The sequence below is a fragment of the Balaenoptera acutorostrata genome, chromosome 1 (assembly GCF_949987535.1).
Source record: "Balaenoptera acutorostrata chromosome 1, mBalAcu1.1, whole genome shotgun sequence".
NCBI classification, from domain to species: domain Eukaryota; kingdom Metazoa; phylum Chordata; class Mammalia; order Artiodactyla; family Balaenopteridae; genus Balaenoptera; species Balaenoptera acutorostrata.
The window spans coordinates 27,197,325-27,222,434 of NC_080064.1; the positions used below are offsets into that span (position 1 = coordinate 27,197,325).

Here is a 25,110-nt window from a genome sequence, read left to right on the forward strand (position 1 = left end):
CCACAACTACTGAGCCTGTGCATCTGGAGCCTGTGCTCCGCAACAAGAGAGGCCACAATAGTGAGAGGTCCGCGCACTGTGATGAAGAGTGGCCCCCGCTTGCCGCAACTAGAGAAAGCCCTTGCACAGAAACGAAGACCCAACACAGACAAAAATAAATAAATTAATAAAAAAAAAAAGAATCAAAGAAGATAGAGTGAGAAACATTAACATGCCTTGTCAGACTTCCAGAAGCAGAAAAGAGAGAGAATAAAGAGAGACAACAGTCGAAATGACAATAGCTAAAAATTTTCCCAAAATGATGAAAGATGCAATCCATAGATTCAAGAAGCTTAATGAAATTAAATAGAATGAATACCAAAATATCCACAACTTGACATATAACAGTGAAACTGTAGAACACCAAAAACAAGGGTAGGATAGAAAGAGGAAAAACTCCAAATCATTTTATGAGGTTAACAATATTTTGACACAGAGATTTGGCAGGGGTGTGTGTGTATGCATGTGTATGTATGTATGTATGTGTGTGTGTGTGTGTGTGTGTGTGTATAATATATTCTATTTTGTTATATATATAATACATAACAAAATAGAAGCAAAATCACTATGCAAATTATTAGTAAATCAAATATAGGCATGTTTAAAAATGATAATACTAAATGACCAGGTTGAGTTTATCTCAGGAATGCAAGGTTGGTTTAACATCAGAAAAATCAACCAGTGGAATTCACCACACAGGAGAATAAAGGAGAAAATCATATGATTATATCAATAGATATAGAAAGATGCTCAATAAAAGTCAACATCCATTCACAATAAAAGCTCTTAGCAAACTAGGATTAGAAAGGAACTATAAATTTAAGAAAAAGACTTCAGCAAACATCATACTTAATGGTGAGGAAGTAAAACATTGTGTTTAACACTGAACAATGGCAAAAGTGCCTACCATCATCACAATGGTTTGACATTACACTGGAGATTCTAGGCAGAACATTGGGGCAAGAAAAAGGTTGAAGAAAAGGTATAAGATTGAAAAGGAGGAAACAAAACCATCATTCTTTGCAGATGATAACTGTCTTATGTAGAAAACTCCAAAGAATTCACAGATAAATTATTATGGAATAGTTGCTATATACAAAAATCAAAGTATAAAAATGAATTGCATTTCTAACCACCATGCAAGAAAAAGGTAGAAAATAAAATCTTAAAAGATATGATTTATAAAAGCAACAACAAATATATCTAGGAATAAATATATTAAGACTTGTACAAGATTTACAATGGAAAAATTACACAAGTTTACTGAAAGCCATTAAAGAAGCCCTAAGTAAATAAAGATATACCATATTAATGGACTGGAAGACTTGGTCTCATAAAGATATCAGTTCTCCAATTTATCTGTAGTTTTGGTATAATTAAAATAAAGATTGCAACAGGTCATTTTGTGGATCTTGGCAAGATACTTATAAAATTTATTAGAGAACAAAGGGCACTTCACAGGAAAAAAAATACTAACTGGGAAATAAAGATGTGAAAAGATGTATATAGCAGTGCAAAATGATACACAACAACATAGATAAATCTTAAGGACGTAACTTTGAGTGAACTTGATTAATACTATATACAACATGATTACATTTATATGAAGTTCAAATGCTGGCAAACTAAGTATTTTTACAGATACACACTTATGTGCTAACTACAAAGAAAAGCAGAGGAATAATAAAGCACACAATCGAGGTAATGGTGACCTGAGGGATAGGGAATGGAATGAGGTTAGTGAGGGACACACATCACTAAGATATCTGTGTGCTTTTTTTTTCTCTTGAGTGGGGAGATGGCTACACAGGTGTTTGTTGTACTGATGTTCTTTATATCTTATATTTTACAAGTATGCTTTTTATCTACTTGGTATTTAGTAAAAACAATTTTTAATAATTGTCTGCAGAGAATCTACCACAGCCAAGTTCTGGGTTTGAAATCCCTGGTAGAACAACTGTCCCCAATCCAGTCCTGCCCATAGGACACTCCCCATCCTCCCCAAGAGCCTTACCTTGGCGGGGTTGAGTGCTGTGATGATCCACACACAGTGTGCGTTGTTGTCATATTGAATGGGGAAATTAGGGGAGGTGATGATGCCCGAGGGGCCTCGAAGGTGGGCATCACACATACGGGCTGCAGAGAGGAGATGGAAGGCAAGCATTTTAGTTTAGGTTAGGATGAGTTCCCATCCCCACCTCCCACTCCCAGCCCAGAAGAGACTGAAGTCTGTACATCCCACTCCAGATATAACTTCCTACTTCCTGTTTCCTTCCCCCATGGTTCTTAGTGGGCTCAAAGGAAGTCACAGTTCCCCAAGCACTGGGGGAGGACTAGGCCCCACATGCCTTGACCCACTGCTCTCTAGGCAACGATGAACTTCCACCGTCAGGCTAAGCAAGCCCCCTACTCTGACTCCACTGTGACCGAGCAGCACATCTCTACCAAGAGGGTGTGGGCTACTACACACCTTGACCTCAAGCTAGGTGGACCCCATGTTACCTGTGGGCCTGCTAAACTGCTCTCCTCCTGCTCTGCTGACTTTTCTGCATTCCCCCATTTGCTCTCAGGCCTCCTGAAGTAGAATCTCAGGGTGTCCTTGTCAAGGCCACCCCACTAGGTATCAGAATGTCTGAGCCCAAGGACTCTGCCGAGGTCCCTGGCTCAGCCCAGCGCCAGGCACCCAGAGTGATTTCAGGGACAGTAAAGTACTTCCCCACACTTAGCACGCGCCTGAAATAGGCTTTTGACTGGAAGCATGAAGATTCAAGGTGAATTAGAAGAAGTGCTCTCCTCAAGTAGATATAAAGTGTTATCAATCACAACTTAATCTAATTAAGCTCTTTAAAATAGCTTCTAAACTAATTAGATTAAGTAGCGATTGATACCAGTTAAGGTACTACATTGTATCTAGGTATTTGCCTTCTTTAAAAACATGTTCTTTAGTTCCAACCCCTTCATTCATCAATGTTAGCGCTCAGCTATTTTAATAAAGAGCTCTACGAGCCTGTTCTGTTGCTGCCCACGTGGCAATTTATCTTAATTGTAGGCAAAGTGCCTAACGGTAAAGAAATAGCAAGCAAACTCAACAAGCCTAAGTATATAAAATGAAAGTGGTGTCAAACCTGGTTTCCTCTGATGGGGCAAAATATCCTAGAACTCCTCTCCGTGTGTGGACAGGGCTGTGATAAACCTTTCCCAGGAAACCCTTCCTAGGAGGGCCTGGGGAAGCAGGCTCCCCAGCTCTGGACATAATTAATCTCTTCTCATTTCACACACTCATGCCTGTGCTCATTCATTCCCACATATACTGAGTGCCTATTAACAGGCCAGGCAGAGGGTGGGGAGAGAAAAATGTCTAAGACACAATCCCTCTTCTCTGAAGGGCCACCAGCAAGTGGAGGGAACAGATGTGAAAAACAGTTACAACTGAGTGGAGTGAGTGTTGTCAGGGATTACGCACAAGAGACCCGGGGTCAGAATTGCTCCTACGGCTCATCCCCTTCAGCGAGGAAGTTCCTTTTCGGTGGCTCTCCCCAGTCCTGCACCTGAAGAATCTTCTCATCCTGACCTCAAATGTTGAGTCAAGTTTGAACAAAGCCCTAGGGGGACCCTCTCCCCCACTCCCCTCCCGTGCATCTGATTGTTCCTGTAATTCTGGGCTGAGAAACACGGACAATCACTGATTCCACTTGATACAACTGGGTCTGAAGGCAGCACGGCATGGGGAGGAGACAGCATGCTGTGGGGTTTACCAGCTTGGCATTCTGGGTTTTAAGTCCACTTGCTGTTTGTTTAAGTCTGGTAAGTTAGAAAACCTCTCTGATTCTACTTCATCTGTAAAATGGGACTAGGGATATTGCCCCACTGAGGCATGGTGAGGATGAAATTCTATGAGATTTTGGATATGAAGGCTCACCAAGGATCCGGGACATCATCAATATTTAACAAAGGGGAGCTGGGACTGTCAGACTCTGATATTATGTTCATTCCATCTCACTATCCCCAAGATTTCTCAAGGCCAGGGATCTTTATTCTACCTTTCCTGAAGTTTCTTTACAGGATTTGTTTCCCATGACCACACTTGAGACTGACAACATCACTAAACAAATTAGAATAAGATACTCAAAACCAAAACCTTGATCCCAGCCCACCTTTGCAAAGAGGACCTGTGGATTCAGAATGCTAGGCCTGCAGGGAATCCTGACAAATCTCTACCAGCACTACCTTACACCTATTCTGGAGACTCAGGTTTTGCTGCCAAAAGCCCTCAGCTTCAGCCTTAATTTATCCTGCACTTGTTTCCAAAAATTAGATGGTATTTGCAGTTTGTTGAAATGTGCTGAAGGTAAATTAGAGAGAACAGGTCAAAAAGGCATTTACCACTTTAAGGGGTTACAGGGGTTTAATGAAAATATTACAATCTGCAGCTAGTTAGCATGGAGCACCTAAAAATAGGTTCCGAATGGAGCATCAGCTCCTTTTCTCCTCTGCTGTCTGGGTAAGGTCAGGGGGTCTGCAGACAGACAGACTTCTCAGCGGCTGGCTGCGATCCCACCAACAGATGGATAGATCATCGCTGTGGCCCACAAGGGCTGGCGAGACGGTTGATGCTCAGACAGGGACTGAATAAATGAACAAACACATATTTGTGTTTGTCTATTTGCCTTTTCCCATCAAATGCCTTGCTGGATAACTTTCAGGAGACTTTTCCAGGACCTTCCATGCCCAAGCTCTGCTGCAAAGTCCCATTCTTCCTCTGAACATCACTACACCATATAACAGGGGCACTATTCCAGGGGACTTTAGGGAGACATCGTTTAGACCCACAGCCAGTTCTGGCATCAAAACAACTTGGTACCAGAAAGGGAACTGCTCCAGGTGCAAGTGCCTCTGGTCTTCTATCTTCTCCCCAAATCTTTTTTTTTTTTTAATTTTTATTTATTTATTTATTTATTTATGGCTGTGTTGGATCTTCGTTTCTCTGCGAGGGCTTTCTCTAATTGCGGCAAGCGGGGGCCACTCTTCATTGCAGTGCGCGGGCCTCTCACTATCGCGGTCTCTCTTGTTGCGAAGCACAGGCTCCAGACGCGCAGGCTCAGTAATTGTGGCTCATGGGCCTAGTTGCTCCGTGGCATGTGGGATCTTCCCAGACCAGGGCTCGAACCCATGTCCCCTGCATTGGCAGGCAGATTCTCAACCACTGCGCCACCAGGGAAGCCCGTATCTTCTCCCCAAATCTTATTCCCACCGTGCTCCATGCTGGCTTCCCTCACTTCTCCTACTACTGACCTCCCTCCTCATCCTTCCCTTTCCACAGTTCTCTCTCTAGAACCACCTCCTGACCACCAATTCTAAGGCAAACAAACCCTGACTTGTAACTGCAACATCTTTCAGAACTGCTCCAACTCCTGCCGTGAGGGAAGCCCATCTCCCCTTCCTGGGTCCGCAGCACTCCGCAGTGGAGAGCTTTCTCCTCCCCTCCAGTGTTTTGTTCCACGAACAATTGCTAACCCCCTGGAGGAAGTCTTCTTTGACCTTCATCTGTATCTCACTCCACTGACACCAACTTTCTCTCCACCATCAGCTCCCTGTCTTCTCCTCCACCCTTACCCAACTTAGATCCCATGGTCCACCATTATGATCATTTTCTTGCAAATTCGCCTAAGTCCCTTGCTACTTTTTCCTTTAAATGATTGCCCGAAAGACATCCATTGTGGATGAACTTCTCCACCTACATTCTCTAGCCCTGCCTCCATGCAGCAGAGCTTTGCTGGAGAAAAATCACATGAGTAGGAAGACTGGTGTCACTATAAATTCATGATCACCCACCTCAACAAGTCCTGGATATTGTCCAGCAACTCTGCCATTTAGCCCTATTAAGCTCACTCTTCCACTCTGCTCAAAGACCCTTTCATGCCTCCTGCACATCCCTCGGACCTCTCACCTTTCCCCTTGCCTCCCCTTACCCTCAGGTGATGACCTTGCTTCAGTCTTTGTGGGTGGAACAGAGGACATTTGGCAGGCGTGCCCTTTCTCTCACCCCCCCCCCCAAGTCTGCAATCCCGTCTGCTTATGTGCTCATCTTCGTCCTTTCGGTTCCAACAGAGGGATGGCTCCTTTGCCTTTCGGAGGTCAGCACCTCCTCCTGAGATCAGGTGCCCCTGCCCAAGGTCAACCACGTCCATGGCCACACCCAGGGCCTGTTGTTCTGGGACCCAGGAGAGTCCATCTGCGAGATCTCAAACTCCATCACCCCGTTCCTTTCCCTGCTGCCTACACATCCAGCAGAGTGACTTTGGTCTCGATGCACCACCTGCTGTCCTAAATCCTAGGCCTCTCCAGACCTCTGGCTCCCTCATTTCTCCCCATCTCTCCATCCTTTCCTGACCCTTCTTCTCTCACTACCTAGCCTGGACCTCAAGACCCTCACCAGCAGCTCCTGTAACACTCTCCTATCTGCCTTTGATTAACCATCTCTATTCCTCATCCTGGGTGCCCGGGGGCTGCCAGGAGAACCATGGCACCGCCACAGACTTGTGGTTTGCCACTGAAATGGAAGCTTTGGCCCAAGTCAGCCCTCTCTCTTGTCTTTGTTCCATTTCCTTGACAGCTCCTTACAGGGGCAATTTCAAACATCCACCACTTAGTTGAGCCACTTAACCCCAGGGGCTGCTTTCTGGTCTTTGTTGTACTCGACCTCTCTAAAGTGTCTGACCCTGCGGACCCTTCTCTCTCTGTGCAACTCACATTCATTGGCTTCCATGATGCCTCTGGTTCTTCTCCTACCTCTCCGACTGATCTATCTTGTCCATTAACTCCCTAAAAGTAGTTGTTTAAATCTGGGCAAAGAACATATAATATTTTGCACAGTTTCCGCCAATTTTCTGTGAGTTCACAATTAGATCAAAATAAATGTTACCAAAAAGTGGGGGCAGGGGGGAGGAGAGGTTGTTCTATGTGGTTCCATCTCGTGTGTATTTACTCCGAATTGGTGTCCAGGTGCAATTTTCAAGTAGAAGTAGGATAGAGCCTTTGGACTGCGGTGGAGTCCCAGTTCAAAAGATTAGCTTTGGGCCTTTGGGCAAGTTGGCGGACCACTCCAAGCTTGAGCTGAACATAAAACATGGATGTTGCCTCTTTCCTTGTAAAGAAATTACGAAAAATGTTTACTGTACTGCTTTATACAAATAGCTTAATAAATGGGAGCTTTACCATTAGTACATACGTATAGGTAAGGGGCTCAGGGAGCAATGGGGCATGTATTCTAGTGAAGTCAGCACATCACCCAGGGGAGAATAATTACAGAGGAGAGGAGAGGAAGGCGGGGGTAGCGTGGGGGAGGGATGGGGGTAGGGGTGAGGGGGTGGAGAAAAGAGGAGGGGAGGGACATGAAGACAAAACTCTGAACAACATTAGTGTTTAAGGGGGAGGCCCAGGAAGCTGACCCAAGACGGAAGACAGCCACCTGTAATTTTCACGGCATTAAATTAAACTTTTTTGTGCAATATTGCCCACATTTCACTCCCACCTCAGGAGAATGAGCGAGAAGATTCAGAGCATTTCAGTAATTTGCCCTGTGCCATATGGTATGTTACTAGCAAGGTTGGAACTTAACTTAGGTCTCTGAGTCCTGAGTCTGGTGTTCTATTTACCAAAAAAGCTCTTACTCTAGGAAGAAAAATAATGTATGACTTTCTGTTGATGATCTACTCTGTGACTCAGTAACTGTATTTCATCTGGGGCTGGTACTCCATCCCTATCCTCTGTCAACACCAATTTGTGGTCACAAGAAACCAGATCTCCTGGTTGTCAAGTTGGTCCTCTTCACTCCGTCAGTGGTTTACAAACCGTGCTCCCCAGAACCTCAGGGGTTCCCTGGAGGTGGCTTCGCGGCTGCTGGAAGTGGTGAGAAGGGGGCAACTCCAAATCCCCTGACCCCGCTTCATTGAGAGAAGCTCCACAGTATCTATTTTATTTATGGGGCCTCTGCAAAGGCTTTTTAAAAAATATTGGGCTCCCTATGTGAAATAAGTTTGACAAGCCCTATATTATACTGCCTGTATCTGGGCCTGAATAGAATTAGTATAACAGGATAACAATGTTTCATGCTGTCCTCAATTCCTTTGGATGATCAAAATTTTCTAGTAGTTAAATGAGAAGCTTATTTCTTCTGGTGGGAAGGGAAGAAAAAAAAGGCCTGTGAATATCGAATTTCAAATTCCAAAATGAGGGCACGGTCCCCAATTGTTCATGCATTTCAATCACTGATTCACTCAGGTTGTCCTCAAACATTTGTTGAAAACCTATCATTTGCCGGGTCCCATGTTTTGGTAGAATTAATTGTGTGGAAAAATGAATGTTTAAAATCAAATCATATTTTAAATGCATTAGAGGAAAAATAATACCACTGTGTGTGGCGGTGAATCCTTTTCAGACTGTGATCTTTTGGTAACTTGCTTATTAGTGGAGCTTTCGTGGAATTCAAAGAGTTTTGTCCCTTTCTATTTTTAAAGTGGGCTTCCTTTAAACTCTCTGTTAAAAAAATCACAATTAGAATAGTAATTCTGACTAATTAAAAATAAGAGATTTTAAAAGGAAAACTTTCAAAACTGTCAAAATTAAAGAACCCCCCTTGAATTTAGTATCTAACTCAGCCCTTGGCCTTCGGGGAAGTCCAGGACAGATCATCCAAGTCCAAACCCAGCAACCTTCGCTTTTCTCTTCCTCCCTCACAATGACCTTGGGAGAGGGAAAAAGAGGGAGAGAGTGGCAGGAAGGTGAACCTGCCCTAGAGCCCCCTCTCAACCACAGCTAGTACTGGTCACTTTCTATAAAATGGCTTGTTTCAATTTGGCAATCACTAGGCACTGGAGGTTTTGTTTTCCCAGTTCGCAAATGAGGGCCCTGTGGCTAAAAAAGAGGAAGGAAGCCGCCCAGGGCCAGCAAGTCAGCAGGAGGTAGAGTTGGTCTCTAGATCAAAGTCTGTGGGCCTCCCAAGGTGTGTGATTGCAACAGGATTGGACAGGACAGTGAGGAAACAGGCTTCTGAAAGATCTGGGGCCACTAGAGGCCGAGGGTGCGCTCTGAGGCGTGGGGAAGCTATATCCCGACAGGGCTCAGCAGTTTAAACTAAACACGCTGCACACGAGCCTCACAGATACGCTGGGGTCACTTCTAAATGAGGCCTTTCATGTCCACTGTCTCCTCTAGTTCTCGCAGTAATGTCATAAAGCAATGTTCTATAATCACTGCCTTTTATCAAAAGAAAAGAGATTCACAGAGGTGAAAAGACAGGCCTAAGGACACCCAGCTAAAAAGTGGTGATGGCTGGATTTGTACCCAATTCTGTCTGGCTCTGTTTTCCGTGATTTCCCCCCCACTTCCCAGGGGCAGAGGATGGGATGAAAATGGATGTGAAAAAGCTCGGCCCGATGCTTAGTCAATAGCGTGGCAGAGAATGCAGAGTCCAGGGGGTCAAAATCATTGGAGGGACTTGACTGGGGCACACAACATGTCTGGAGAAAAAGACGAGCACATTACTTGACTGTGAACTTTCTTCTGAAACACCAGCCCTTCCCCACCCTGGGCTTATTCATGTAAACAACCACCATTACTAAGAGAACAACCTGCCTCCAATGAAAAGGTCTTGGGGAGAGATCAGATCCCACCACCTCCTGAAGGCATCCTTGTTCTGGCTTCTCAAAAGGAATTTTGAAATGACAGACAGGCAAAGGGTGCCTTGATCCTCAGACTTGATAATTCTATGCCTGTCTATTCAGCTGGTGTCTTGGTTCCCCGGAAATGGAGTGTTGTGCTATTCAATTATTCATGTATTAAATCATCCATTCAACACATGCTGTTGAGCACCTACTATGTGCCTGGCCCTATTCAAGGCAGTGAACAAAACAGACGTCCTTGCCCTACAGAGCTTATATTCTAGCACAAGGATGTTTGCTTTCTTGTCCAGCACTTCCCAATTCATAAAGTGTTTCCATATCTACAACTCCATTTGACCCTCACATTAACACAAGATGGGTAGGGTAGGAGCCATGATCTACATTTACCAGTAAGAAAATAAGCCCGGGGAAGATAGGGGCTTTGCCCAATTACCCATGGCCAACTGGTGGCAAAGCTGAGAGTAATACCCAAGAATTCTTCTTTTGTTTGATTTTTTAGAAAAATATTAGCTAAGTGGAATCTTTGAAATAATATAACTAAAATCAGTGGGGATGCAAAGCACATTATTAATTGTGGACAGTGGCCACCTCAAAGTTGAGTGAGAATGAATTAATCTAAGGCTTATGTGAGAGAGATTTTCATGACCCTCTTCCAGAGCGCTATCAACACAGTAAGAAAAGGGAGTGGGTCTCAGCTCCAACTTGCACCTTCCTCAGTGCAGCAGTGATCTAAGTTCTTTATCCTGGACCCATCTTACTCTGCATGAATTTCATCTTGATGCATGTGCCTGGAGAGAGGCAAAGAATCTCCTTCTTAAACTGGAAGGATCTGCAATGTAACTTTAGTGGGCAGCACACTTTCTCTTCCAAAGGGTCACTCAAAAGGGCAATTGCTGTCTTTGTTTACAAACTCTAGAGTGATTCCTTACTCTTGTACCAAGAACTCTTGAGTCCTGGTCATGTGTGCAAACAATGGAAAAAGAGAGATGAATGCAGTGTAGGACATGAAAAGCTGTCTAGTGGTGCCCTGCGAGATGAGGCCAGGGGCTTCTCTACCATAGAAGCAGCTGCTGTCCTGTCCCAAAGGAAAAATACACTCAGGTCTCATATTTTAAGATTATTTGGGGGATGGGGACTTGGCCAGCCCAGCCTTGGTTCTTGTGAAACCTGGGACGGCAGGGCCCCCGAGAATAAGAGGTCCAGGTGTGAGGTTAGAGGAATCCCACAGAGAGGCCTTTTGAGGTCATGGTCCCTGTTACTCCTGCATAGCTCAGCGCATTCTTTCAGAAGTGACAGGTCTGTTTTTTGCTGAGTAAGTGGAAAGACACAAGGTCACTGAGATGGAGGGTTTGGGATGTCTGTGTGCTATAATGGAAGGATTCAAGGTGACATGATACAAAGTGACTTCCCTTCCCATCTAGGTGCAGCTGTGATATCTTGGTGCGGTGGGCCAGAAACCTGCTCATGTGTGACTCCCTGACTAGACTGTCAGGTGCAGGCAGGGCAGGGACCGTGCCTCTCTTTCCCATCTCTGTTATCTGTTATCTCTGTTATCTCCTGCTCCTCTATAGGCCTACAGAGGAGGTGCTAAATAAATGTGTTGGGTTCATTAGTAAATGGGTGCAGCATCTGAGGTGTGGGGAGCAGTGAGAGTGAGGTGAGCCAGTCTGGATGAGAGCCTGGACTCAGGCTTCAGGAGCTGGGCTCCGTCCTCCACGCCCAGCCCAGCTTGCTGGCCGGCATCCCTTTCCAGGGGCACCCTCACCTCGGCAGACCGGCCTGTGGTCACTCCAGGCTGCAAACATGTCGCTGACTTTCATACAGGTGATCCGCTTGGACCCTTGCAGGTCATAGCCCTCGTTGCAGGTGAACTGGACGCTGGATCCTAACCTGGGAGACAAGGAGTATCTGTGAGCTCCACCCCTGGGCCTGCCAGGTCCCCCCTGAGTCCTTCCTAGGTCCACAAAGAAGCACCATGCCGAACTTTATTTCCCCTCTGGCCCTTCATCTCCGCTCCACCGTTTATCACTTAAAATCTCCATTGGAAGGAACACCTGCTCTTCATCTTCTTTTCTGGACCGTTTAATGGTTTTAGGATCGAGTTAAAAGGTGAATTTGTGAGCGAAAGAGCAATCTTCTGAGATAAGTATTAGGACAATTAGGACAGCTAAGAGTGGGTGGATGATACCCATAAACTTTCATGAAAGTGGAAGATTATGAGAAGATGCCTCGATAGTTAGAAACTTTACAAAATGCACTGTCTCGGGGCCCCAGGGTGTCCTAGTCTATCGGAGGTGCGAGCTGCCTGCTGGCATGTCATTCCTGACGATGGCAGCCCTTTGTACCCTGGGTATAGGTCTGCTGGGTGACACTGGCAGTCCACAGCCCTCCCTTCCCCCTTAAGGTATGGGTACTAGTCCCAGGACTGGACCAAGAGAGAATGTTCAAGGCCAAAGCTCTTCTCCAGGAAGTGATCCTGTATCCACATGGTCCTCTCCAGTCTACCTCCAGGAAGGCCAGTCCCTGTCTTCCCCCCAACCAGGCCATCCCACCCTTCTTGCAATACGAACATTCCCAAACAGATCTTACCTGAAATCTGAGCCTAGTCTTTTGCCCCTTTCAGGTATGCCAGGGTCTGGACACATATTATGCCCTTGGGACACACCAACCTGAGTTACTACAAGGCAAAAAACAGCACATACAGAGATGGATAATCACAGGAAGAAACCAGTCGGGGCAGTGTCGCAGGGTGGGAGGTGGACGCAGAGACAGAAAGAGGCCCTGCTCTGCTGGGGCCTGTGGGGTTGCTGGGGTCTACTGGGCTCGGGTTTCCCGAGTGTGCAGATGGGGAGCTGCTTTTGACAAATTCCTTTGGGAGCGAAGTCCAAGTGAAATTCATCAAGAGCGTGTGGGCTCAGAGGCACCCCAAGCCGACAGCCATCCCGTTCCCTTATCCCGCACCAGCGGCCAGAGGTGGACAGTCCACAGCCCCCGGTGACCTCCCCACCCTTCCAATCTGCTGATGGTGGCTCTAGATGAGATGAGCCCCCCAACCTCAGCCCCCAATGGAGAAATGACTCAAAGAAAGTTAAATAAAAGGTGGATGTGTGGTCAGAAACGGTAAAGAATGTAAGAGAAAGCTGCAGTCTGAAGTTCAAAGCAGGGACTTGAGCTCAAACACAAATATTTCTGCTGAGAAACCTCTTCCCACCGGACAGTTCTCAATGCGGAGTAAGCGGTAACCAGAGCATCCCCCGCCCGTGCCGCTGGCCGAGGGCACCGAGGTAGCCCCTGCGGTAGCTCTGGCAGGTGCTGTGATGCCCTCACGTTCGCCAACACCAGAGTCCTGTTTTTAAAAGCCACGTGCACGGTACTCTAGGTTAAAGGAGAAGCTTGGTCAAAGGACGGCGGATACACACAAAGTCAGTTTTCTCCCGTCTCCAGTGGAGAAGGTGGAAACCCTCCGGCCCCTGCAGTTCATTGTTCTTGAGATGCTGTGAGGCTAGAACTCCCTCGCACCTCTGGAGTCCTGGCCTTGGCAATGACCAGGAGCCAGAGCTCCACTCAAGCCCTCACCAACCCCACAATCCCAACAACCACCTCTAGACAAGGGATGACGGGACGTCTGGAGCAACGTTCCCTGAGTTGGCCCATTTCCCTCTCACCCAGTCAATGTCCCACAATATGAGCAACGTGCTCCATCACTCACTCACTCACCCACTCACTCCTGCACATGGTACATAACAAGCATTAATTGAACACCTACTGTATACAAGACCCTATTTGGATACAGTGGGAAGTGCCAATGTCAGGTATAAGATATGACCACTCCACTGTCCTCAAGGAGTTACATGAACTATGGAAAGAAACTACAGAACCACAACGGGGAGGTGATGAAAGATACAGCTACAGGGAGGTTCAGAGAGAGGACCCATCTCATATTGCTGAGAGAAGCATGGAAGGCTGCCTGGAGGAGGCAGCATTTGACATGGAGCTACTGAGATAGTAGGATTTAGATACATGATAACAGAGAAATGGCATTTCAGGCAGACAGATGGGCCCGGGGAGCAAGGTGGAGACATGGAAACAGAACTGTAAGTTGTTCGGTGTGCCAGAACAGGAGGGAGGGTATGAGTGACATGGAGGAGTGAAGGTGAGGTTTCAGAGGTCAGACTTTGAAGGGGCTCGAGTCTGATCCTAAAGACGATGGGAAGAGTCCTGAGTGGGGAAGGGCACTGTAAGATCTGGATTGCTCAGAGGGAGGCCAGTTACTGTGAAATGAGTTAGAAAGTTTTGTGTTCATTCAGGTAAAGGACAACAAGAGCCTGGTAGTGGGGACAGACATGAAGTGATGGGAATGGACGTGGCAAAGAAAGAGTCATCAGGGCTTGTGGAAGAGTAGGGCATGGGGAGAGGGGGCAGGGGACTTCCTGGCCCAGCGACCTGTGAGGATGCAAGTGAGTTGATGGAAGTGCAGCAGTGGGGAATCCCATTTTTGACTCATTTAGTCTCATTTCAGACCTGAGTTTGAAGCTCATTTCTACTGTTAGAAACCTGCCCAAATCTCCAGGGAGCCCCGGGGGTGGCTGGCCAAGGGAACCTGGGCATTTGGACAGACTGAGTGCTCAAGCCAGAGACCGGTTACCCTCTTGGTTGTGTGGTGACGAGTACAAGGCCTCTTGGGCAGCCTCCTTTTCTCCAACATTCCACAGTGCCAGGCTCAAGCCAGTCGCTCCCACTGGACGCTCGTCCCCTACTCCCAGCCCCTTCCTTGCCAAACCTCTACTTCTGAAACTTTCACAGCCTCAACTAAGCTACGTCAACATTCCCCCAGTCCAGGACCCTTCAGGCTCGGCTAATAAGACGGAAGCGCCATCTCCAAAAGCAGAGCAAGCCCTTGCCTCCTGGGGCCTCAGTGTTTTGCGAGCAGGCGGGAGGAAAGAGAAAACTGGGGCTTCCAGGATCCCCAGGAGCAGGAGGGAGAGAGGACCCCTGAGCTGTACCTGCGGGTTCGTCTGTTGGCAAGCCAGCCTCACCGTGATCCAGCCCTACTGAGGGTTTCTGAGCTAAGCGCCCACCTTCTTTAGGCTCTGCCTACTCAACCCTGTGCACCGACCACCCCCATCCAAAGGCCCTGCTTACCACCACATGGGAACCACACACCACCTTGCAGCGTGTTAAGAATGCACAGCAGATTCTTGCCTCCTTCTCTCGCCCTCTTGTTCAGAGCTGACACTGCTCAGCGTAGCACAGAGGAAGGCTGACCGATGAGGATGTGGCTGGACGGGAGAGCTGAGGCCATGGCGAAGCCCACCAGCCAAACCGCAGCCCCTGACATGTATGGCAAACCTTGCTGCATCCCCTTTTATCAGCCAGCCCGAAATGAGGCTCAGGCGCCATCCAGGAAGTTGCAAGCCCAGTGGTGAGCACCTCATACCCCCCCCAGTGCCTTCTCTTCCTGGGAGGACCGAACAGGTGACGGCATCCCCGTATGAGCCTTCAAGGCTCCCCGGAAACAAGCAAACTCAAATCCCAGTGAACAGTTTACTGTCGGAGTTACAGAGGCAAAAGGCTTTTCCCCTTTCTTTCCTGAGTTCCAGCCTCCCCTGCCTATTCAAGACCAGCCGCTTGTGCTTGTAGCATGAATTTGCTCTTGGCTGCAGAGCGAAGAGACCGGAAGGTGATCCTTGCCCCGGTCCCTATGGTGAGGAAGAAGCCGCAACACACTCAGAAAGACAATGCCTTCTACCCAAAGTGAAGGGAGCCACAGACACATGGGTGAACAGAACCAATGGCTGGGGGCCCATGGTGCCCACAGACTGGTAAAGGCAGTAAGTAGGATCCAGGAGATGTAAGTGTGGCCCACTCCTCCCCTGAAGTTCAGGACATCTGTCCACAGGGAATCTGGGCAGAACACAATGGGCCAGACCCCTGCAGACATTTGGTGACCTGCCTCCGAGGCAGCTTGAGTCACACACCCATTCCTCCCTGAAGGAATCTCAGAAAGGAGACCAGTACCTTGTTGTAGAGAAATGTATATTTTTTCAAAGAGGTTTTGAATTTTTTTATTAAAATAGGGTTTCTTTATCTTTCTGAGGGAGTTTTTGGTACCTCTGAGAACTAATGAAAACCACAGACCCTTCCCTTCCACCCCAAAATGCACCCACAACAACACATGTGATTTTCTAGCGAGTTCATGGACCTCCTGAAGTCCTAGGTCAAGAAGCCCCAACTCAGATCCAAAGCAGAAAGGGAGGATAAGGTTTTGCATCCCCATTCTACAGATGGGGAAACTGAGGTGTTAGGGCCTGGGATAACACAGTTACCTAAGGATACAACTGGGATAAAAACATGCTCTCCCAAATCAGAGCAGTTTCCTTAAAGTTTGCCTGTGGCCCCAGGGCAAACTCTGAAGTTGAATCGTGCCTGCCTTGGTTCCTCTGGTTTCCTGTGGCTGCAGAAAGAAAGTCTGTGAGGGCCCGGGCCATGTCTCGAGCCTTCCCTGCAGACTCCTGACCTAACCCTCTGCTCCTTCCTTTGGCTCCCTAGTCAAGCACAGAAGCAGGGCCTTCTGGCTGCCCTCTGCCATCCAGCCCCCTTGTGGCAGGGTGACCAGACAATGGTCCCCAGAGGCAAGGAGTGGTGCCTGTCTCCAGTTGGAGGACTTGAAAGACCAGAGAAAACCCACAGCCAGGCTCAGTTTCGTCACGGCCTCGGGACCAAACTGCCTCTCCCCCCGCTGCTCCCTGCCACCCACAGAACGGAACTCTGGACCCACCCATGGCCTCTCTCTGCCTCTCTCTAGCAATTACTTCCAGCACCTCAGGAGAAGGGAGCACATGGAGGTGAACGAGGAAAGGAGAGGGTCAGCAGGGAGCAGAGACAGAGAGAAAAAGAGGGCGAAGCAGATAGGGTGAGGGAGGAGGAAGGAGAGGAAAGTGCAAAGAGGGAGGACGAGTGGAAGGAGAGAGAGAAGCACGTGAGAAGCAGAGGGCAAAGGGAGGCAGAAGGTAGACCAGAAGGCCAGGTGTTTGGGGGACCAAGGGAGGCTCCCTGCCGCCATCTCCAGAATGAAAAAAGAGCGTTTCTTGGAAAAATCTGCTCCGCTTTCAAGTCCAGCCTCCTGGAGTGGCCCAGAACCTTTGGGAAAGCCTTCCTATGCTCTAGCTCAAAAGCCCCTTAGCACAGGCTCTGATCAGGTGCTTTTGGAGTGACATTCCAGACAACTGCCCAGCATTGGACATCCTCCTTTTGATCTTTCAAACATCAATGGCAGGAACGCGTTTCCATGGACAGAATCTGCCCCATGTCCAAGCAGGGAGCCCCCAGCACTGCCCCATCAGCTCAAGAAGCAGGACCCCCACTCCCTAGTCCACCTTTTGCCCAGCCAGGTCCATGGACCCTGGTGGAAGTTTCTAGGCATTCCCCTCTCTCCCCTTCCCCCAATCTTGCCTTGGGAGCTGGAATCAGGGACTTGAAGCCTCCAAAATCCCAGCTGGAGTCTACTGACTCCTAGACGAGCCAGAAAAAGGATTGTCTTAGCAGGTGGAAGTGATTCAAAAGGAAAAATAAAGAAAGAAATGTAGCAGGAATGACTCCCTGGATTGCAGTTAGAATGGGAAGTGAGGGAGAAAGAAGAGGCAGGAGGGGAATGGGAGGAGGAACACGAGAAGACAAAGGGCAGGGCCCCGGGCTGCTCATTGGGCACCAGGGTAGCGTGTGCGCACGCGCAGACCCGCGCGGAGGGAAGCAGGGCTGAAGGGACGTCAGCGCAGCATCATCAGGCTTCCCCGCGGTCACAGCGCCCGCGGTTCTGGCCTCGAGCGAGAGGCCTGGCCGGGGGCGGACACTTACACACAGACGTCTTCTGGCTGTTATCTTTGCTGGGCATCAGCTTCACGCCTCGAGACTTCAACTCAATTTGCTTCTTGACTAGAGAAGAGGTGAAAGGAAAATCAGGCTTAGTTGTCGTATGGGACTGGGGATGGGTCCCTCCAGAATGATCTCTCTCTTAGCTTGGGACATTCCATCGTGGGTCAAAGCCAGAAGCCCCTCTGGGCAGGGATATACTAAGGGTAGCGTTCAAGTGCAACAGGGTCTCAAACACGGAGAAGGAGCTGCTATCAAGGCTGGCTCTCCGGGGTGATCTCCCCGCAAACTGGTAGCGAGTGTCCATATGCGAAGCCCCGCAGCCCGCCCTCTGCAGCTCTGCTCTCCTGATCCAGTCCTGGCCAATTTCTGAACCAGCCCTGGCCAGGTGTGTTACACTGGATTAGGGCCCCAAGGTGTCACCCTTGCTGTAACCACAGCTGTTGCAATGTGACTGTAATCCTTCCTGTTAAAGAGGTGGAGTATATTTCCTCCACCCCTTGACTTTGGGTTTGGTCATTATGGAGGCCTTGACGTGTCCAAAGACTTGAAAAGTGCCTGTCAGATTAGGCTTGCCCACTTGAATCTCTGCCATCGTTGGGAGAAGACATGGCTGGTCCTGGGAGGGTGGGAATACGAGGAGCAGAGCCCGTCATCCTAGCCGAGCCCAGCCCACACCCGCTGACCTACTGTGAGCAGGGGCAGCTGAGTCCGGGAGGTCACTGGCGGATGGTCTGATGGACTGAACTGGGTTTTGATTCCAACACTAAGTCCAGTCCATTTGGCTCATCAGGACTTGGCCAAATAGCGTACAAAGGGCCCCAGAGCCAGAACTCCACAATTCCAAAGGCTATTCCTCTGAATCCATCAACCTCCTTTGGGTCTGAGTACCCCTATGCTCCAAAGCATTCTGCTGGTTGCCAAGGGCTTCATCCTGTCTCTGGTTATATGGCTTGGTTTATCTGTCCAGCCCCAGAACCCCCTGCCAGGGGGCTCAGCCCCACTCTGACTGGTACCAGCAGTGGTAACAATTGTGACCAGCACTTCCTACGTGCCAAGCACCGGGCTGAGGGCCCTACAAGTTTTTTACTTAAATCAGCATCACTGACCCCTTTCTTTCTCTCACACCCACACACGATCTATCAGCAAACCCTTCCAAATTTATCCCCAATGCAGTTTCTACGTCCGCATCTCTGGTCCAAATCTCCAAGACTTCTCCCCTTGTTGCCATGACCTTCCATCTTCCACACTTGCCCCCATCTAATCTGTTCTCAACACGAGATCCAGAAGGATCTTGTTAAAACACAAGTCAGACCAAATTACATCTCTCCTCAAAACTCTTCAGGGGCAACCCAACTCTCCTATAGTAAAAGCCAAAGTCTTTAAAAGGGCCTGTCCAGACCAATTGGCCCTCTCCGCGATCTCTCTGACCCCATCTTCGACCTCAGTCACTCTTCTCCAGCCACATGGGCCCCCCTGATATTCCAACAATACACCAGCCATGCCTGCTTCAGCCTGCCAGTTCCCTAGAAGGCTCTTTCCCAGTTATCTTCATGACTTGCTCCCTTTTCTCCTTGAAGCCTTTGTGAGAACACCACTTCCTACGGCAGGCCTTCTCTGACCACTCCACTTAAAACTATACCTCCAACCCCAGCTCTCCCTAACCCCCACCCACTTTATCCCTAACTTTCTAGCATACATATAATTTTCTTAGTGATTTTTGTCACCTGTGTTGCAATGTAAGCTCCAGGAAGACAGAAATTTTTGTCTGTTTTGTTCATTGCTATGTCCTCAATGCCTAGAACAGTGCCTGCTTCATAGCGGGTCCTCAATAATCATTTCATTTGGTCCTTATATATGTTCAACAACCTTGACCAGTAGTTATTATACCTACTTGATCGATAATAAAATTGGGGTTCACAATGGTTTAAGTGATTTATTGTAGGTCACACAGCCAGGAGGCAGCTGTGCTCTTGGTGGGACCTCAGCATCTTCTCTTGTGACCTGTCCCCAAAGTTATCCCAAGGGCATGGTCAACCTTCTTCAGCATCTGCCCCCTCCCCAGCTCAGCCCCTGGAGACTCAGATATTCACTCTGCACTTGAGATAACATGTCAACCCCAGAACTAAAGCCCACAGCGATCAGGTGTGCAAAGGGGACCATCTCCGAGTATTCCCCCACCCCCTGTCTATCCCTGCTCTGCCTGTATCAAAAAGCTCCCCAAAGGTTGGTCCCCCAGCAAGCTGCTGTCTAAGCTGAATGCCTGACAAAATTCAGTTACTTCCACGGAGTCAGCACTTCCCAACGTGCATTCAAATCCCTTTTATAAATGTGTATTACTCTCCATGTGTATCCAGCAGGAAAATTTCCAATGAACACTAACGTGGGCCCATTATCAAACCGGGTATTCATAGGGAAACATGCATTATTCAAGCCAAGCTAATAACGGTGAGGCAGGGGGAAAAAATGTCCTCTGATTCAACATCCCTAAGAGAACAGGAATGGTCCCAGCACTGCGAGAACAATTCCAGCTCTTCTCCCGGATGCCCCACTAATGGGCAGGGATCAGGAGAGGGGTCTCTAGGACCCAGTGCAGCCCATCTGAGGGCAGGTCTGGGAAGATGGCTCAGGGAATCCGGCTAAGGAGGAGGAGGTGAGTCAGAGTCTTCCCAACCCCCGTGTTCAGGTCCTAGTGTCCGCTGGAGGAGGGGGTGAGGAAGGGGGTCAGTGCCCCGTGGATGCCATTCCCAGGGGCAAACACTGCTTGGGTTTTCCTTGTAGCTGCTGAAGGGGGACCGTGAGATGCAGGTGGATATGAGGGGGTGGTTAAGAGGAAGCCCTCTTCCTCTCTTCTCAAGGTCGCATCGAGAAAGAGGCTCCTGCCCCTCCCCCATCTCCAGGCCCCAGAGGGAATCGTTCCAATGTCTATGGCCATCCTGTCTACTCGGTCCTCTCCAGGAAGGACTGTCTAAGCTGACTCATCAGTGCTTAATAGTCACTGGATGACATCATGATGCCTCCCAGCAGGAACTAATTCCGTCCTTCCTCTTCTGCATCCTGCTACTCACCACGGGATGGAGTTTGTTAAGGTGGTGAGAAGAACTGGTTGAGAAGGAACCTGAAAAGCTAGAGGGGGCTCCTTAACTTATATGCAAACTTTGGGACCGTTTACCCCTCTGAGCCAGGTCTGAGAGGCTGCGTCTCCCACGCTGTTGGTGGGTCCCCACGTTAGCTTGGGAAATGCGGGGGCCCCAGCGCTGTGGGCAGGGGTTCCTCACACCAATAACACAACCTCTCAAGAAACGTATGTCCAGGCCCAGCTGGCCCAGGCTCTGGGGAGGTGGAGCCTACAGCTGGCCTACGCCATCCCCAGAACTGATGAATGGGTCAGAAAGCCACCTGGCTAGGGGGGTACCCACTTGGCAATATCCACATCGCCAGGGATCTTAGTGTCCAGAAACCACCTCCATGTACCGGGGTCGCAGTGGTTTGGCAATCCCACGGAAGCACTCGCACACTGAATTACAGACAGCTAATTTGTCTTAGTCTGACCAAGTGCGTGGTGGGTGACCATGGAAGATGGAGCACCATGGGAAATCAGCCTTGAAATGAGCTCGTAGAACTAGCTGGACAGACCAGGGCAGACCTGGTGTGAAGGGTCAGAGAGCAAGGGCACTTCTCTCTCTAGGTCTCCACAGCGCACTGCTAACAGAACGAAGCAGAAAACAAGGGCAAAACAGCAAGGACCTGGAGAATTTCTGAGGTGTAGTTGTTCTTGTTTGAACATTCATTCACGGAGCGCCCACTAGCGTAGCACCTATGGTATTGCACTGAAGCACTGGTCTCTAAAGAGGATTCTGTAACCACTGACACAGTGGAGAAAATGTGGAGCCTGGGGCTGGCTCCTGGGTCCTGGCTACACTTGAATGCACACCCCCGGCGCACATATGCACGCCACACATCCATGCACGCATGCACATCCGTGTCTACAACCAGTGCACCCACAAGAACACATTTACGCCCCTGTGTATGCATGGCTACAAACCTTTACATACAAATATAATTCACACTTATACATGTGTTTGTACTGTATGTGAACAAAGTCAGGACTCCCAAGAGAAAAGTGCTGGCTTTAACTGGTTGACGGAAATCTTAGTAGCTACATTCACCTCCTCTGAATGATAATGACTACAGGAGACTGCCAGCCTGCTCCATTCATCCTTTATATTCTGGTTAATTACAAGACATTTCCCCACTGTTGTAAAGGTTAGCGGAACACATGGTACACATTTAGCTGGAAGAATCTGGCGATACAAATGCCTCTCTAGTCTGCAGCATCCGTTATTGGGCTGAGCTAGTGGGAGACAAGGACCTGTTAGTGGAGGAGACAGGAGAGGGAGGCGTAACCTGCCTCCATGGCTCTGGGAACCAAGAAGTGCATGGAACCTACGGCTTCTTCTCATCCCAGTGGATTCAGACTTCCCTCCACAACAGTGAGCCCCTGCTCTCAGCCTGATCCCTCGCCTTTCCCCACCACCTGGCTGTCCTGCTGTCTGGACCATCCCTTCATGTCCTCCCACATCCACATCCACACCAAATCCAGTTCGTTCAGCCTCAGAAAATTTCTCCAGTGCGTATCCTTCTTTCAATGTTCTAAGCCGTTCCTGCCCTAAACGCATCCATTTTTTTTTTGCTTGGTTTTGGTTCACCGATTCACTGTCTCTGGCTCATCTTAAAAAATGTTGCAGACAGTGATCTTTTAAAACTGGCAATCTGATTGCCACTTCGCAAACTGGGGTGTGCATCCTGCACTCTGCCCTTCCCTTGTCATTGAGGACCTGCCTCGCTGCCTGGTCACCAGCCCTGCAGAAATGCTTTTATTACTCACTGTCTTTTGCTGGACAAAGCCAGGTTCTGGCGCACTGGCTCCTCATCTCACTGAGATTCATGCCACAGATATAAAATTCGGTGCAGATGCCTAAGACCTAATGCTTCAAGCTGCAGACCTTCTAGCAGATGGGGAAGCCCTTACTACGGAGAAGAATGGTGGGAAGAACAGTGGTTACAGAACAGAGCTGAAGATGCCTCAGAGTAACAAAAGGTGAGGTATCTGCTGCCAGGTCAACTGACTTAAAGGATAAATATAAAACTATCACACCAGGCTTGATCGGGACGCTGCCAACACAGATGAAGAGGCTGGGGTGGCACCACCACTGCTACTGCACTGGCACCCTTGATTGCCATGGAAGGCTTCAAGAAGATTAGCAAAGGCGCTAATCCGGTGGAAGCCAGGAATGGTGTGAGGCTGCGTGTTGACGCTATAACTGCTGAACTAAGGAAGCAGCCCAAACCTGCGCTAAACCCCGAAGAGACTGCTCAACTTGCCACAATGTCTAACAATGGAGACAGAAATCAGCAACATCATTTCTGATGCAACCACAAAGGTTCAAAGGGTGTGCTTACAACAGAGGACAGGAAAACACTGTATGATGAATTAGGAACTGAAGGCACAAAAGTTGACTAAGATTACATATCTCTCTGCTTGAATAATACACCAAAAGTTCAGAAATGGGGATTCCAGGACACTGATGGTTTCTGGTATCCACTCTTGAAATTGCCAATGCCCAGTGAAAGTCTTTGGTTATAATTGTTGAAAATGCCCTCAGTACACTCAATTGGAATAGGATGAAAATTGGCCTTTGGGTTATAAGAGCCCAAGCCCCAGGTTTTGGTGTCACAGAATGAACCCAACAAGGCCGGTGCTACTGATGGTGTGGTATTTGGAAAAGTGAGTTGGACCCTCAGTCTTTAAGAGGTTTTGCTTCATGACCTAGGAAAAATTGGAGAGGTTATTGTGACCAAAGGTGATGCCACATTCTTGCAAGGAAAAGGTGACAATATTGAAATTGAGAAACATAGTTAAGAAATCACTGAGCAGTTAGAATGTTACTGTCAGTGACCATGAAAAAGAAAAACTAAAAGAACATCTGGCAAAACTTCAGACGGAGTAACTCTGCTGAAGATTGCTAGGACAAGTGACGTGGAAGAGAATGAAAAGAAATAGTCCCAGATGCTCTGAATGCTACAAGAGCTGCTGTTGACAAAAGCGTCACCTGGATGCTTTGCTTCAGTGCGTTCCAGGCTTGGATTCACTGATCCAGCTAAATGAAGAGCAAAAAATTGGTACAGAAATCATTAAAAGAACACTCAAAACTCTGGTGATGACCATTGCTAAGAATGCAGGTGTTGGGGCTTCCCTTGTGGCGCAGTGGTTGAGAATCTGCCTGCTAATGCAGGGGACACAGGTTCGAGCCCTGGTCTGGGAAGATCCCACATGCCGCAGAGCAGCTGGGCCCGTGAGCCACAATTACTGAGTCTGCGCGTCTGGAGCCTGTGCTCCGCAACAAGAGAGGCCGCGATAGTGAGAGGCCCGCGCACCGCGATGAAGAGTGGCCCCCACTTGCCACAACTAGAGAAAGCCCTCACACAGAAACGAAGACCCAACACAGCCAAAAATAAATAAATAAATAAATAAATAATTAAAAAAAAAATGCAGGTGTTGAAGGATAACGGATAGTTGAGAAATTTTTGCAAACTTCCTCTGAAGCTGGTTATGCACCATGCTGGGCAATTTTTAAAATATGGTGGCAAAAGGAATCATCAACCCAACTCAGGTGGTAAGTAGTGCTCTGCTGGGAGATGCTGGTGCAGTTTCTCGGTTAACCACAGCAAAACTCGCTGTGCCGCTGGAATTGCTAAAGGAGAGGAGGACCCTGGCATGGTAGATGGGGGGCGGCGTCGGGGGTGGCTCATGTTCTAATTCCTAGGACCGTGCTTTGCTATTTTTTTTAATTTGTATTTTATATTGGAATATAGTCGATTAGCAATGTTGTGCTAGTTTCAGGTGTACAGCACAGCGATTCAGTTATAACCCTAACCCTAACCCTGCTGTAGAGCACAGGGAACTCTGCTCAACACTCTGTAATAACCTAAATGGGAAAGGAATTTGAGAAAGAATAGGGACATGCTTTGCTATTAACAATGGGCTGTGCAGCGGTCTTCACGAACAGCTTCCCAGAAGTCAGCTGGAGGAAACGTCCGGAAGCAGGATGTTTAAGGGAATCACTATGGCCATCAGTTACTGGTTTCAGTTGCCTTTGCAACACTTTCCTCTCTCCCTGGAACATCCTTTCTCCTCTTTTCTGCTTGGCTACCTCTTGTTGGAAGGCCTCACTCAGAGGTTACTTCCTCTCTGCCTCTCTGTCTACATCTCAGGGAGTAGTCAGTGCCCTCTCCAGGCTTCATTCGGACCTCGGCTGAAGCCCTCATTACACGGGAACAGCAGGTCTGCTTCTAGCCATTTGCCTCATGAGCTCCTATGTCTGCGTCCCGGGACTGACACAGAGCCAGGCACATAGAAGGTTCCCAATAAGAGTTTGATGACTGAGTGGATGAACGACCCACTGTTACAGAACATGTGCTTTGAATTAATTTCTGGCAAAAGGAAGGGGTAACACTTGAA

The 25,110-nt window shown here is 48.3% G+C and overlaps 1 protein-coding gene across 1 annotated transcript in view; it reads right to left on the reverse strand.

Moving 5' to 3' along the window:
- The window catches only part of CSMD2 (CUB and Sushi multiple domains 2), a 676,782-nt gene that overhangs the window by 332,782 nt on the left and 318,890 nt on the right, over positions 1 to 25,110 (reverse strand). Inside the window, exons 7-10 of the mRNA XM_057529595.1 lie at positions 17,574 to 17,651; positions 12,309 to 12,396; positions 11,485 to 11,609; positions 2,054 to 2,175 (exon numbers count right to left, since the gene is read on the reverse strand). Coding sequence (XP_057385578.1) covers positions 2,054 to 2,175; positions 11,485 to 11,609; positions 12,309 to 12,396; positions 17,574 to 17,651 — 413 coding nt within the window. The remainder of the gene's footprint in view (positions 1 to 2,053; positions 2,176 to 11,484; positions 11,610 to 12,308; positions 12,397 to 17,573; positions 17,652 to 25,110) is intronic.